Below are 13,574 nucleotides of genomic sequence, written 5' to 3' on the forward strand. Positions count from 1 at the left end.
ATGAGGTCACACAGAGGACCACATGGTGGAGGCGTGGTCTTCCAGCTCACACACCTGATCAGTTTTATCCTCTGTGCCTGCCTATAGCACTTCTACACCCATGAGCTACGCTGCATCTGCGTTTTCACTGAGCAGAGAGGGGCTTTCATCTTCAACCCAGCGAGCACCAAAACGGCCCTGCTAAGCAGCAGGTGAGGGCGAACCTCCTTCCCACATGGCAGTTCCTCGGCTCTGTGCTCCAGTCCAGCCCCTGACTCTAGCTTCCTGCTAAAGCAGACCCTGGGAGGCAGCACTGGTGGCTCAGACACTTGGGTTCCTACCGTTCATGTGAGAGACCTGGATCGAGTTCCAGCTCCTGGATCATTTTTTAATTAATTAGAGGCAGAGGCGGTGGGGGTCAGGGGGAGGGTGGGAATCGGTCTTCCATCAGTTCTTTCACTCCTCAAATGGACACAATAACCGGAGCTGCAGTGGTCTGAAGTCAGGAGCTTCTCTCAGGTCTCTCATGTGAGTACAGAGGCCCAAGGACTTAGGACATCTTCCACTGCCTTCCCAGGCCATAGCAGAGAGCTGGATCGGAAGTGGAGCAGCCAGGACTCGAACTGGCGCCCATATGGGATGCTGGCACTGCAGGCGGAGGCTTTACCTGCTGCACAACAGCACCGGCCCCTCCAGCTCCTGTTATAAGTTTAGTCCATCTCCCACAGTTGCCACATTTTGGGGGGTGAACAAGTGGATTGGAACTCTCTATGTCTGTCTCTCTGCCTCTCAAAAACAAACCAAAGTTCATGGAAAAGAATTAAAAAGAGAAGCTTCTTTTGGTGCAGAACCCGGTTTTCCTGAATTTTTGAAGATTTCCTTCCCTGCATGCATTTCAATTTTTTGCACCCACATAAACTTCTTTTTAAATCCTATTTTTCCCCCACAAACATTTTGCCATACTCTGTGTTCTTGGCAATTTGACACATAGTGATGAGGGCTTAGTAAGGCCTGGGTGCCTCCAGGTTACAGCACAGCTATTGGCCAGTTAGTGAAAAGAGAAGACAAGAAATGTGCATTGGATGATGCTGATGACATTTTTTCCAAAGTTTTATTTATTTGAGGGGCAGAGTTACAGACAGAGAGAGGGAGAGGCACAGACAGAGAGAGGGAGAGACAGGGAGAAATTTCCATCTGCTGGTTCACTCCTCAAATGGCTGCAATGGCAGGAGCTAGGCCGACCCATAGCCAGGAGCCAGGAACTTCTTCCAGGTCTTCTATGTGGGTGCCAGGGGCCCAAGTGCTTAGGCCATCTTCTACTGCTTTCCCAGGCATGTTAGCAGGGAGCTGGATAGGAAGAGTAGGAGCCGGGACTTGAACTGGTGTCCATATAGGATGCTGGCACTGCAGGTGGAGGCTTAGCCTACTACGCCATGGCGCCAGCCCCGCACAACATTTTTAGAGTGCAGTTAGCAGCAGAAGGTTGTCTTTGAAGGAGGGTCATCCCAATACAGGGCCATAGGAGAACAGGAAGCGTAACAAAGCAGGAGTTTATTCAAGGAAACAGAACAGGCATGGAAGTAAATATTCCACAGACATAATGCAAGGAATTTCTTAAAAATAAAGAGCTAAGCTAGAATCTTGTGGTACAGTCTGATCCCTGTAATGGAAGGAATAGCATAGATTTTAGACTCTCAAAATGTAAAGCCATGAATGGTGAAACACATCGGAAGGCATAGACTTCTGTTGATGTTATTAAAAGGAATGAATCTAAATCAGGATTTAGTAGTGGTGTCTAAATTAAGAAAGTAGCACCCAATAACAGATTAACTGTCTGGAAATGGTAGAGCTAATTAACATAGCATAGTTTCAGATAAATATATTTTTAAAATAGAGCAGCAAGTACATAGCATATAAAAAGTGAATTCATATTAATATCCTGATCTGTCTCAACACTGGGGAGTGGTGGGGGTGTGCACTGAGTTGCATGAGCTGGGAGAGCTCTCTGTCCCTGTCTGCCCAGGGCCCTTGGGAGGCAGCGGCTGCATCGCTGGCCCCTGGTTTCCCGGACTGCAACACAAGCATAGTACAATCCACCTGTGGGGCTGTGAGATGAATAATCCCAACTATAATCCGTCCACTGTAAAGCCACATGCATCCAAGGGATTGCTGGTTTGTCTGACTGCCTTCCTGCTCTCGACAAGTACTGGGTGTGCACTGAGTATGGGTTGTATGTGATATTAAGAGCAACGCTCTGGACGTCATAGGAGAGAACAGCTTCCTGGGAAAGGAATGCCTGAGATGGATGCACGCAGTCAGGTGAGGAGGGAGAGGGGATATGGATGGATCAGGGTCCCAGGTAGCAGGGACCTCAGGCCACCCAGTGTCCAAGAGGTGTGTTTGGGTTGTCACATTGCAGAGGGGGCACTGAGAACCAGTCCCCGCAGGCTGTGCCACCAAGTGGCTGGGGCTTTATCTGAGCCTGGGGTGAGTCGTTGATTGCATCCCACAGTGGAGTGAAGGGCCAGGTAAATCCTGGCCTCTTTTCCCCAGAAGCAGGAGGGGAGGCTAAGAGCCTTGCCACGCTGCCGGTCCAGGTTAATCCTTCAGAAATTAAAACCTCTAGCGTACTGACATGCGTTTCACAAAGCTTTGGATTGCTCCCAAACCCTTGAGAATAGTTGTATTGAGTGGGTTAAGTGTTAATTGGCTGTTTCCATGGAAATGATTCAAATCACTGTCTTTCTGCATGTACACAGGCACACACACACACACACACACCACGGAACGTGATGGGAAGCTGTAAAGACAGGGCGGGCAGACAGCAAGTGTAGGGTACTCAAGTGTTAGCTTCTCAGAAGAAAGTGGCCGGGAGGGAGTGGCTCAGGTAGGAGTGATACAACTTAAAATGGAAGAGAAAGGGGCTAGTGCAGTGCGCTAGGCCTGCACCCGTGGCACCTGCAGCCCATGTGGGTGCTGGTTCGAGTTCCAGCTGCTCCTCTTCTGATCCAGCTCTCTGCTGTTGGCCTGGGAAAGCAGGGGAAGATGGTCTAAGTCCTTGGGCCCATGCCCCAATTTGGGAGACCCAGAAGAAGCTTCTTGCTCCTGGCTTTAGATCGGCCCAGCTCTGGCTGTTGCAGCCATTTGGGGAGTGAACCAGCAGATGGAAGATCTCACTCTCTCTGTCTCTCCCTCTCTCTGTCTGTAACTCTACCTCTCAAGAAAATAAATAAAATCTTTTTTTTTTTTTAAGTAAACAAGTTCATAGGCCAAGGTTAAGGACTGAGGCCAGCAGGAGTTTTAGCCAAAAGGCAAACCACAAGGAGCTACCCCCTCCCCTCATTCTGTAAATAACTTGCAGACTTGCATTCTTTTGGAATAAATTAATAGCCTTCAAGGTTACTGAGAGTTTGCCTAAGTCAATCACCTGGCTACATCCATCCTTATATATCTGTTTTGGAAATAAATTTTGTAGTTACTCTTCATCAATTTTACCTCTAAAACTGGATCACACACCTGCTAGCCATTTCCCTTCTTGCATTGTCCTCCTAGCACTTACTTTATTGTGCTCTTTAGCCTGCACACCTCTCATATTTTCACAAGACTGGAAACTCCTTGAATGCAAGGACTGGGGCAGGCGCTTGGCCTAGGGTTAACGTGCTGCCTGGTGCGTCTGCGTCCTGTCTCAGAGTACCCTGGGTGTGAGTCCTGGCTCTGCTTCTGATTCCTGCTAACGCTCACCCTGGCAGGCGCTAACTGATGGCTCATGTGGTTGGGTTCCTGCCTCTCTGGCTTGTGGTCCCAGCTCGTGGCTTCAGCCCGGTCCAGCCCTGGCTGTTTTGGGCATTTGGGGAGTGAACCAGATGCCAGCACTCTGTTTCTCTGCCTCTCAAATACATAAATATGTGAATGATTTTAAAAATACGCAAAGTGCGAGTGTCTGGTACAGCTGTTAATTTGCCACTTGGGATGCCTGCATCCCTTATTGGAGCGCCTTTTGTAAGTTCTGGTTCCTCTGCTTCCGATCCAGCTCCCTGCTAATGCACACTCTGGGAGGCAGCAGGTGATGGCCCAAGTGCTTGGAGATCCCTGCCAGCCACGTGGAAGAACCAGATCGACCTGGTCATGGCGTGAACCAGCAGGGAGAAGCTCTCTGTGTCTGTCTCTCTGCCTTCCAAATAAAATGAAATAAATAAAAGTGGAAGCAAAAGCAAGGGTAATGCTTAGGCATCTTTTTATGCCAGGTCGCATCTTTTTATTTATTTTTTTTATTTTTATTTTTATTTTTTGACAGGCAGAGTGGACAGTGAGAGAGAGAGACAGAGAGAAAGGTCTTCCTTTCCTGTTGGTTTACCCTCCAATGGGGTTTACCCTCCAATGGCAGCCGCGGCCGGCGCACCGCGCTGATCCGCAGGCAGGAGCCAGGTGCTTCTCCTGGTCTCCCATGGGGTGCAGGGCCCAAGGACTTGGGCCATCCTCCACTGCCCTCCCTGGCCACAGCAGAGAGCTGGCCTGGAAAAGGGGCAACCGGGACAGAATCCAGCGCCCCGACCGGGACTAGAACCCGGTGTGCCAGCGCCGCAAGGTGGAGGATTAGCCTAGGGAGCCGTGGAGCCGGCCGGTCGCATCTTTTTAGGCCTGGCGCAGGGTAACCATGTGTTAAACGAATGAGATATATGAGGACTGGATGAACTGCTTAGGTCACTGTCCTACACATTTCTATTGATCTTATAAATATGAAAATATCTGCAGGAGTCCCCATTTATACCAGATGGAAGACTCTTTTACTCAGGAAGGTCTGTTCCTAGAATTTTCATTGATTTTAAAGATTGGCCAGCATCACTTCTTTGTGATATTTGCCAATAAAACACACTAACACAGTGTATATTCCCTTAGACAGTCGATAGAATTTTGCTGAGTGAATACTGAATGACCGAATGCGTTTGGTTCAGAGCCAACTGAAAATTGTTTGTTTCTTAAACTATTCATTTGTGTATTCCAGAGGCAAAGAGATGGGGAAGGGGGCGGGGGGAGGGAGGCACTCCCAGCCACTGTTACAATCCAAGGATACCTGCCCTGGCTGGGCTTGGGCCTGGCCAGAGCCGGGCCTCCCACATGGACGGCAGAAACCCAGTTACCTGAGCCATCACCACGTCTCCGAGGATGCACATGAGCAGAAAGCCGGAGCCAGGAGCCGGAAGTGGGCATTGAACCCAGCTACTGTGATGAGGGATACGGGCATCCAAAGTGTTTTAACCACTAGGCTAAACACCCACCCCTAGAAAAGGTATTTTTTAAGGTTTATTTATTTATATGAAAAGCAGAGTTACAGAGAGGCAGAGGCAGAAACAGAGAGAGAGTGAAAGAGGTCTTCCATCTGCTGGTTCACTCCCCAAATGGACATGAGCTTCTTCTGGGTCTCCCACACAGGTGCAGAGGCCCAAGGACTTGGACCATCCTCCACTGCTTTCCCAGGCCACAGCAGAGAGTGGGATCGGAAGTAGAGCAGCCGCTCTCCAACCAGCACACATATGCAATGTCGGCACTGCAGGCAGTGGCTTTACCCACTGCATCACAGCACTGGCCCTAAAAAGGTTTTTAATGATTAAAACACCTTCAGCTGGAGCTGGCACTGTGGTATAGTAGGTTAAGACTCTGCCTGTGACACTGGCATCCATATAGGCATCAGTTCCAGTCCCACCTGCTCCACTTCCAATCCAGCTCCTTACTAATGGCCTGGGAAAGCAGTGGAGGATGGCTCAAATGCTTGGGCCACTGCACCCACATGGGAGATTCAGAAGAAGCTCCTGGCTCCTGGCTTCAGATTGGTCCAGCTGCAGCCATCTGGGGAGTGAACCAACAGATGGAAGATCTCTCAGTCTGTCTCTCCCTCAATCTCTATAACTCTGCCTTTTGAAAAAAATTAATATTAATGGAAGGAAGGAAGGAAGGAAGGAAGGAAGGAAGGAAGGAAGGAAGGAAGGAAGGAGGATCGGCCCAGCTGTTAGTCCATTCCTGGGGCAATTAGGGGTATTTTTTCTCAATTTAGCAACTTTAAAAATTCTTCTTGGTCAATTTTGTCTGTAGAGTTTCCTATGGAAAGTATTTAATACTTGATATCTACCTCAGGTTTGTTTGCACTGATATAAACCTTACTTTATTGCTGCTACTATTCATTTTTCACTGAAATGTTTATTCTCACCTATTATTAAATAGGATTCCCCTTCTCTTTTCTGGAAGGTCACTCTCAAATGGTGCTCCACGTCCTCTGTAACTCTGTGCTTCCAAAGGCTCTTCTTGAGAAGATGTCTGTGAAAACCACCATTCCTACTGCAACTTAGTGACAAGGCAAGTGTGCCACTCACAAACCGCAACGGAAACATCGCCCACACACTTGACAACACAGTTAAGCACTTCTAGGTTGAACACTAAGAAAAGTTGTAATCGTGCCAATGTTGTATCCAGTTCCAGTAAAAATGGCAGGACCCACAGTCGTATTAGTGAAATGTGTCACACAGGAGCACTTCTATAAAGGAGAGAATTGTTTTCAGGATCTACAAATCTTTCTCATTACAAACATAAGTAGTGACTCATTTTTTTGGTAAGTTGATAAGATTTTTATTTATTTATTTTTGCTTTGGAAGAATTCCACTGTGGCTATGTGGTGAAGAACGTACAGCTGTAACAATGTGCTATGGTAGCCTTAGAGCATTCGGCTAGTTTGCTTTTTGTGTTAGGACTGCTAAAAGCTTGCTTAACATACTCAGCTCACACGATGTGCTTTCCCAAGGAGGACAGTGCACCTGTAGTATCCTTGGCATCGCCACTTGGTCTCACATCACCTGGCTGCCTCCTCCATTGGAGGCCCAAGGAGTTCACACTTGGGGCAGTGGGCGGGCAAGGTCACCTTCCTGCTAACCTGGCCATACCCCAGGAAGCCTTACCTTGAATGTATACACATGGGCAGGATAAAAAACATACCTGCCCACCTTTGAAAGATGCCACAGGCTTTGTGCCCATTCAGGTTTACAAGAGAACAGCACAGCTAACCCCAGGCTTGCTAGGTGTGGGTGGACTCAAGGATGTCCCAAGCAGAGGGTCAAATCCTCCCAACCCATACTCAGTGGACACCCAGACCAGACAATACCCACAATGGCTGCCAGGAAAACTCCCAGGGGGGCAGGGTCCCAAGCAAAATGTGCAAGTGTAGTTTCTCTGCCTCTTTGGAGAAGTGTTCAAAGTAGAGGATATACCCAGCCAGCCAGCTATGCCGGGGGAGCGGGGCCCACAGCCCTTCCATCCCAGTAGCCATAACCTTTAAGAGGGTCAAGTGTGTTGGGCCTGCCAAGGCATCACATGCAGAGAAATGCAAGAAAGGACCCTCTGCCGAGGCCATGGGGGAGCCAGGGGCCGACAAGCAGGTGGAGAGGCCTGCCTCCCACCTCCTCCTGTCCCCTCACCCTGCAGTCTCGCCCAGGCCTGGAGCGCAGGAGCTGCTGGAAAGTTCAGTCCAATCAGACCAACTGCTTGGGCGTCTCTTCCGCTTCCAGAACGCTGGGAAATGGGAATTCTACCAAAAGGGGATCTGTGAGGGATGATCTGGGTGACAGATTGCAGTTAAAAACGTCATCTATCGAACCTAAAAAGTAGGAAATAAGACGTGCATTATTAGCATGGCAAAAACAAACAAACAAAAATCCAAAATCCAAAAAACCAACAGTGTCTTTAAAACTCGCACAGCATAACCATTTCAAGAATTAACAGGGAAGCCTGGCTTCCTCAGAAGAACTCCACAAGCTGAACAGAAATGCACTGCTCTCTGTCTACCAATGGGATGTGGTTGCCACTTGGTTTCCCACAGGCTGGAGTAGGTCTGCAGTGAGCGGCACGAACTCTCTCTCACCTGATGGCAAAAGGCCCGCAATGGGGGAATAGAGGCCCAGGACAGAGGGCAGTTTTTGAAGGGGATGGAGCCTGGTTAGCAGTGTGCCCCTGTGCTCTGCCCATGTGCCCAGGGGCTGGGAGCCAGGCTCAGCCTGCCAGCCAGAGCAGCAGGTGTGTCTTGGCTGTGCCATCTGCAGTGCCTGTAACAGCTTCCAAGAGGGATGCTGTCGCACTGCTCCTGGGCTGAAATGGCCCCAGGGCTGGCTCAGGGCAAACTTGCAAGGAAGCACTGCCCAACTTCATCCGCTCCGTGGCACCCCTGAGATGGCAGCCTATGGGACATGCGTAAGCCATGGCGAACCAGGTGGACTTTGCCGAGGCTGCTGCGGCCCAGGGGTGAGGCTGAGTGTGTTGGAGGAAGGATTGGGTATCTGTGATACTGTTGGAACAGGGCAGCAGTCAATCTTTCCCACAAAGCACCCAAGTGTAACCCCTACCACCACCACTGCTGCATGAGGCAGAGCACAGCAGCATTACAGACAGGGATTAACACATCGTGGAAGGAGAGGGACACACTGAGACTGAGACGGAGACAGACAGACACAGAGAGTGAGACAGAGACTGAACAAGCTCAAGCAACGTGGAAGGAAAGAGAGCTAGACAGAGGAGACAGAGAAGGAGGGAGAGAGATGGGCAGAGGCCAAGATGGAGAGGGAAGGGAGGAACAGAGACAGATGGACAGAGGGAAGCATAGAGACAGAGAGGAGAGGAGGGAAGGAAGGAGGGAGAAAGAGAGAGAGAGAGAGAGAGAGAGAGAGAGAGAGAGAGAGAGAGATCACGGCCAGGACAACAAGTCGCTGGGAGTAAGCATTATTGCTGTAAGCTTTGGAAGAAGCAACTGCCATTAAATACAATCAACAAAGACAGAGTTTTACACGTGACCTTGGAGGACACTGGCTCTCTGCAGACAGCGCCTGAGTCCTGATCAAGGTGCTGCTCTGCAGCCCAGCCCAGCAGGAGTCAGAGAACCGGCTCTGTGGGGGACACCTCCGGAGGAGAGGGGGTGGGCGCCACCTGCCTGAGCCACTGGGCTTCAAAACCAAGGACCCCCCCTCCCCACATGCCAGTGACAGCTTTCAATGAAACCTCCCGTAATCCTTCCGTGATCTCGCAAGATCCGGAGAGCCTTTCCAGATGTTGTTAGAGGTGCATATGGAGCGTGAAGACTCCACGCCCAGCTGATAACTGATAACAGTCTTTCACCCCGAACACACACAGAGGGAATGCAGCATTCTTTCATCATGTTTAAATTCTTGCCAATGATGTTTAAATGTGTATAAATAGGCACTTTAATATTGCAAATGCTTATGAACTAATTGATACGCATTCATTAATAATAAACAGCCATAATTAAATATTGAACGTTAAGAAAAACCTACAGAAAAGCCACTGTGTTTCTTTTTGGTGGTGAACTTTCCTTATTTTCCGCCTCACGTGGTAGGATCTCGCTCTTTTATTAGTAGGGCCTGCCTTTCCAGTTACCTGGCTGTCCTCTCCCACCATGGCGTCCTTCTACCCTCTGCATAACCACATCCCACACACTCCCGAGAATTTTCACCCTACCTCTGGAAGTGACGCTGAATTTCCGGTCTGAGAAACTGCTTCTTCGAATTAAAGGCTCGCTCATCTTTTCCAGAAATAGCTTAATCGTCTCCTTCTTCTCTGGACTGCTGCTTGACAAATTCAGAACTTTGCCATCCACTTTGACAGTGGAATTGCTGAGGCCAAACCAATAGAAGAAATCAAACAGTGCATCAGCTTTGAATTCATAGGCAAAGCTCAGGTTTTCTCCATTCAGCACCTCATTTCCTGGAGGGAAAAAGTTCTTCACCACCTCTTGAAAATCAAACTGAAAAAGAGGAAGAAGCAGGAAATCAAGTGCATGCGCTTAGGTGTTGTAGAACTCACAGCTCCCTGCTATCCAAAATGTCACACCCCTTATTTCTCATTCACAAAGATTCTTAAATTTTGGCCGGCGCCGCGGCTCACTAGGCTAATCCTCCGCCTTGCAGTGCCGGCACACCGGGTTCTAGTCCCGGTCAGGGTGCCGGATTCTGTCCCGGTTGCCCTTCTTCCAGGCCAGCCCTCTGCTGTGGCCAGGGAGTGCAGTGGAGGATGGCCCAAGTCCTTGGGCCCTGCACCCCATGGGAGACCAGGAAAAGTACCTGGCTCCTGCCTGCGGATCAGCGCGGTGCGCTGGCCACGGCAGCCATTGGAGGGTGAACCAACGGCAAAGGAAGACCTTTCTCTCTCTCTCTCTCTCTCTCACTGTCCACTCTGCCTGTCAAAAAAAAAAGATTCTTAAATTTTGTCTTTTTTTTAAAAAAAAAATAGACCTTTGTGTTCCATATTCCATCTAAAGATTTTGAACTGTGTGGTCAAACATATTTATTTTTACTCCATTTCTAATAAGTTGCCAGAAACTGAGTGATGTTATTGGTAGCAATAGTGATGCACCAGGGAACAAAGCGACTGGCATATGTAGTCCCACCTTATCTGTGCTCTCACATCCACAGACTTAGTCACCAGGGGCCCAGAAATATTAAACAGGAAATTCTAAAAAAGAATAATTTCAGAGTCTTAAATAAATTGTTTTATTTTGTATGATAACGGTTCCATTTTCAATTCCTGTTGCTAATCTTTTTCCTGTGCTCAATTTATAAATTAAACCTTATCATATGTATGCATGTATGGGATCAAATGGTATATGAATACTTCAAATAGCTTGTGAAACAACTGAATTAAACGATATGTTGATTTTGGTGCCAGTAAGCTTTGAAAGTCATGCATATCTTCAGAATAGGCATTATTCCGCTTTTTGCAGGCCTTCTCATCTGCATGTATTTCAATTCAGTTGGCCCCAAAATAATCTTATCTTTTAATCCTACTGGCCATGAAGTTTGGAAGTCCCCATGTGAGCTGAGTTTGGTACAACCTGCGGTTTCAGGAATCCAAAAGATTCCCAGATAATGGGGTCGCCTGGAACTACGCAAAGGCGCTGGGGCTGGTTCCTAGCATGGAACTTACAGGTCCCCCCGGGAGCTTGGCGGCTCGGGATTCAGCCAGGCGCAGGCTTACCTGGAGTCGGTAACTTTCTCCAATCACTGAGGAGATGACCATGTCCATGCCGTGCTCCAGCTGTCTTCTGATCTTGGGGTGCCTTGTGTTCACAAGGAAGGCATACGTCCTCTCTAGAAACCAGCGGGTGGAATTCAGATGGACGGAAGTGTGCACCAGGGACATAAGCATTTTCTGAGGGGCTGCCCACACAGTGCTTCCCCCCTTCGCTGCAAATTTCACTCCTCTCTGGCCACTCCCTCAGACCCTCACTGCAAAGCCTGACCAGGTTTCTAGAAATGTTTGCAAGGATTTTCCAGATTTGCGGGGACCCAGCTGAACGCTGTTGTGAAAGCATTTCAGGACACCAGCTTCTCCCCGGGATGGCAGTTTGTCACAGAAGTCTCACACGTCACGATTTCCACAATCTGATCTTTGCAGATATGCACGGCATGGACAAAAGTGTGCAAAATCCAGCCGGCTGGCTTCACGTCCTCACCTTGCTATTTGGCTCTCTCTGACATTTCCTCATTTGCAAAGCAGAAAATCAGCCCAATCCAGCAAGAAAGCTGCCCAGGGTTTCCATGTTGTCTGTCCTTCCTCCATCTCTCCCCAGCCTCTCCAGCCAACCAGTGTTCTCTGGGTTCTAAGAACCAAGGCGGTTTGAGACAGACTCTCCTCTGTGCCCTTGGCCCTATCACAAGTCCAGATGTGGAAAGCACCTCCCACTGTTTAAATAACACCATGTGTGTGTCCTAGTGGTAGTTTTTCTGTTGTCGCTGTTTTATTAACCCCTATGCCTTGTTCTGACCAACTCTGCATGATGGAAGCACTGACTCATTAGGAGATGCGAATTAGCATCAGCAAGCAACCTTTTCATCTTCCCAGCCCCCGGCATCAAGCTCCATGGGCTCAAGCACTTCACCTGGAGGCCCACCGAGACCTCTGTCCCCCCTCCGTCTGTGCCAGCCAGGGTGTGGTTTTGAGACACCTCAGAGCCAGACCTGTGGTTTTTCCAATAAGAAGGGTTTACCTTTGCAAGGAATGCATTTTGAGTTAACCTTGTTCATCTTCTTTCTCCTATCCCTGTTTTACTTTCTTCCAAATTATTTTTGGGGACACTTTATGTATAAATTACTTTATATCTTCTTTGAGATAAAAGATGGATAAGCAAATAAAACAAGCGAGGTATTTGATACCTTGAATTGCCTCCTTTTAAAGACATTTTCAAAGATTTATGTATGTATTTATTTATTTACTGGAAAGCAGAGGGTAAGAGAAAGAGGGGGAAGGAGAGAGATTTTCCATCCTCTGGTGCATTCCCCAAGAGCCCACAACAGCTAGGGCTGAGCCAGGCCAAATCCAGAAGCCAAGAACTTCAACCAGATCTCACACATCAGTGGCAAGAACCCAAATACTTGAGCCATCATCTGCTATTTCCCAGGTGCTTTGGCAGGAAGCTGGATCAGAAGCTCAGAGTAGCTGGGACTTGAACCAGCATTCAGATAAGGGATGAAGGCATCCAAGTGGTGGCTTAACCTGCCATGCCACAGAACATCCATCCCTTGAATTAAGTTTCACACAGCAAAAAAACCCACAAAACTTTTAGGGTCATTAAATACTCAGGGCTATCCTATTCCACAATTGTGCTGGTTGAGCAGGTTGTGTACTGCACAGCTCCATCGTCTCTCTGTATATTTATTATGACAAAGTTCTGGAAAGCATTCGTACTTGTTGGGAGAAAATGGTAGCTTTTCTGATTTTTTGCAAAAGTGAAGTTTTAGAATAGTGACAGGACTGGACATGTTGCCTTGATCACAGTCTAAACTTGACTGTCTTAAGTTTCTGCATCATAGAACTTACTTCTGTACCTCCTTCCACAATGGTTGTCCTACAGCACCAAGATCTCCTGGTATCACTCCCTGTACTTTAATTAAAATGTCAAGAAGGAGAGGTCCCTGATTCTTTCCTTTGATTCATTCTGAGAGATGGACGTGGGGTGTACTTGACACAGCCTGGAGAACTCTCTGGCTTTCTGGTCATCATCAAGCCAAAGAACATGAGGGCTCAGCTGTTCTAACAAGCACCGCTGATTCCTGTGTATTCTGTACCCAGCCTTGCCTGCAGAGAGAGCATCGTGACTTTGAACCACGGACTACGCAGAATCTGAGTGGTGTGGATGTCTGAGGAAGTCTCTTTGAAATGGATAGATTATTTCTCATTTTAAGAAAGCTATTTGGAAGCAAGCTCAAGAAGTTCTACCTGTATCATAGAACTTTATGCCCATGATTTTCCTCACACCACTTTGAGCAAGAGTAGGAAGGAAAACTCTAATCAGATAAAATAGTCAACCTTATCGGTTAATATGATTTCTTGGAAGAAATAATAAAGAGATGTATCTGTCAAAATGTGAAATTCTAACACCAGGGGCTGAAACATGAAATCATCTACGAGTGCTACTTCTTTATCTTAGTTTCCCCATCTATAAAATAGGCAGGCAGGCATTTGGCCTAGTGCTTAAGACACCAGTAACATTTCCACACCCCATAGCAGAGTGCCCGGGTTCAACACTCTGGCCCCAGCTTCCTGCCAAT

General features: G+C 48.1%; 1 protein-coding gene and 1 long non-coding RNA gene across 2 annotated transcripts in view; one reads left to right on the forward strand and one right to left on the reverse strand.

Annotated features, from left to right (window-relative positions):
* LOC103352079 (uncharacterized) lies at window positions 1-7,117 on the forward strand. The gene is made up of 2 exons (XR_007913753.3): window positions 1-191; window positions 6,220-7,117. It is a non-coding gene; the product is annotated as an uncharacterized LOC103352079 (long non-coding RNA).
* The window catches only part of MEDAG (mesenteric estrogen dependent adipogenesis), a 24,024-nt gene continuing 17,022 nt past the window's right edge, over window positions 6,573-13,574 (reverse strand). The window contains exons 3-5 of the mRNA XM_002720574.6: window positions 11,002-11,114; window positions 9,487-9,772; window positions 6,573-7,618 (exon numbers count right to left, since the gene is read on the reverse strand). Coding sequence (XP_002720620.3) covers window positions 7,494-7,618; window positions 9,487-9,772; window positions 11,002-11,114 — 524 coding nt within the window. The 3' untranslated portion in view covers window positions 6,573-7,493. The remainder of the gene's footprint in view (window positions 7,619-9,486; window positions 9,773-11,001; window positions 11,115-13,574) is intronic.

This window comes from Oryctolagus cuniculus, chromosome 9 (genome assembly GCF_051225735.1).
Source record: "Oryctolagus cuniculus isolate XC-2025 breed Fujian yellow rabbit chromosome 9, ASM5122573v1, whole genome shotgun sequence".
In the NCBI taxonomy this organism is placed as follows: domain Eukaryota; kingdom Metazoa; phylum Chordata; class Mammalia; order Lagomorpha; family Leporidae; genus Oryctolagus; species Oryctolagus cuniculus.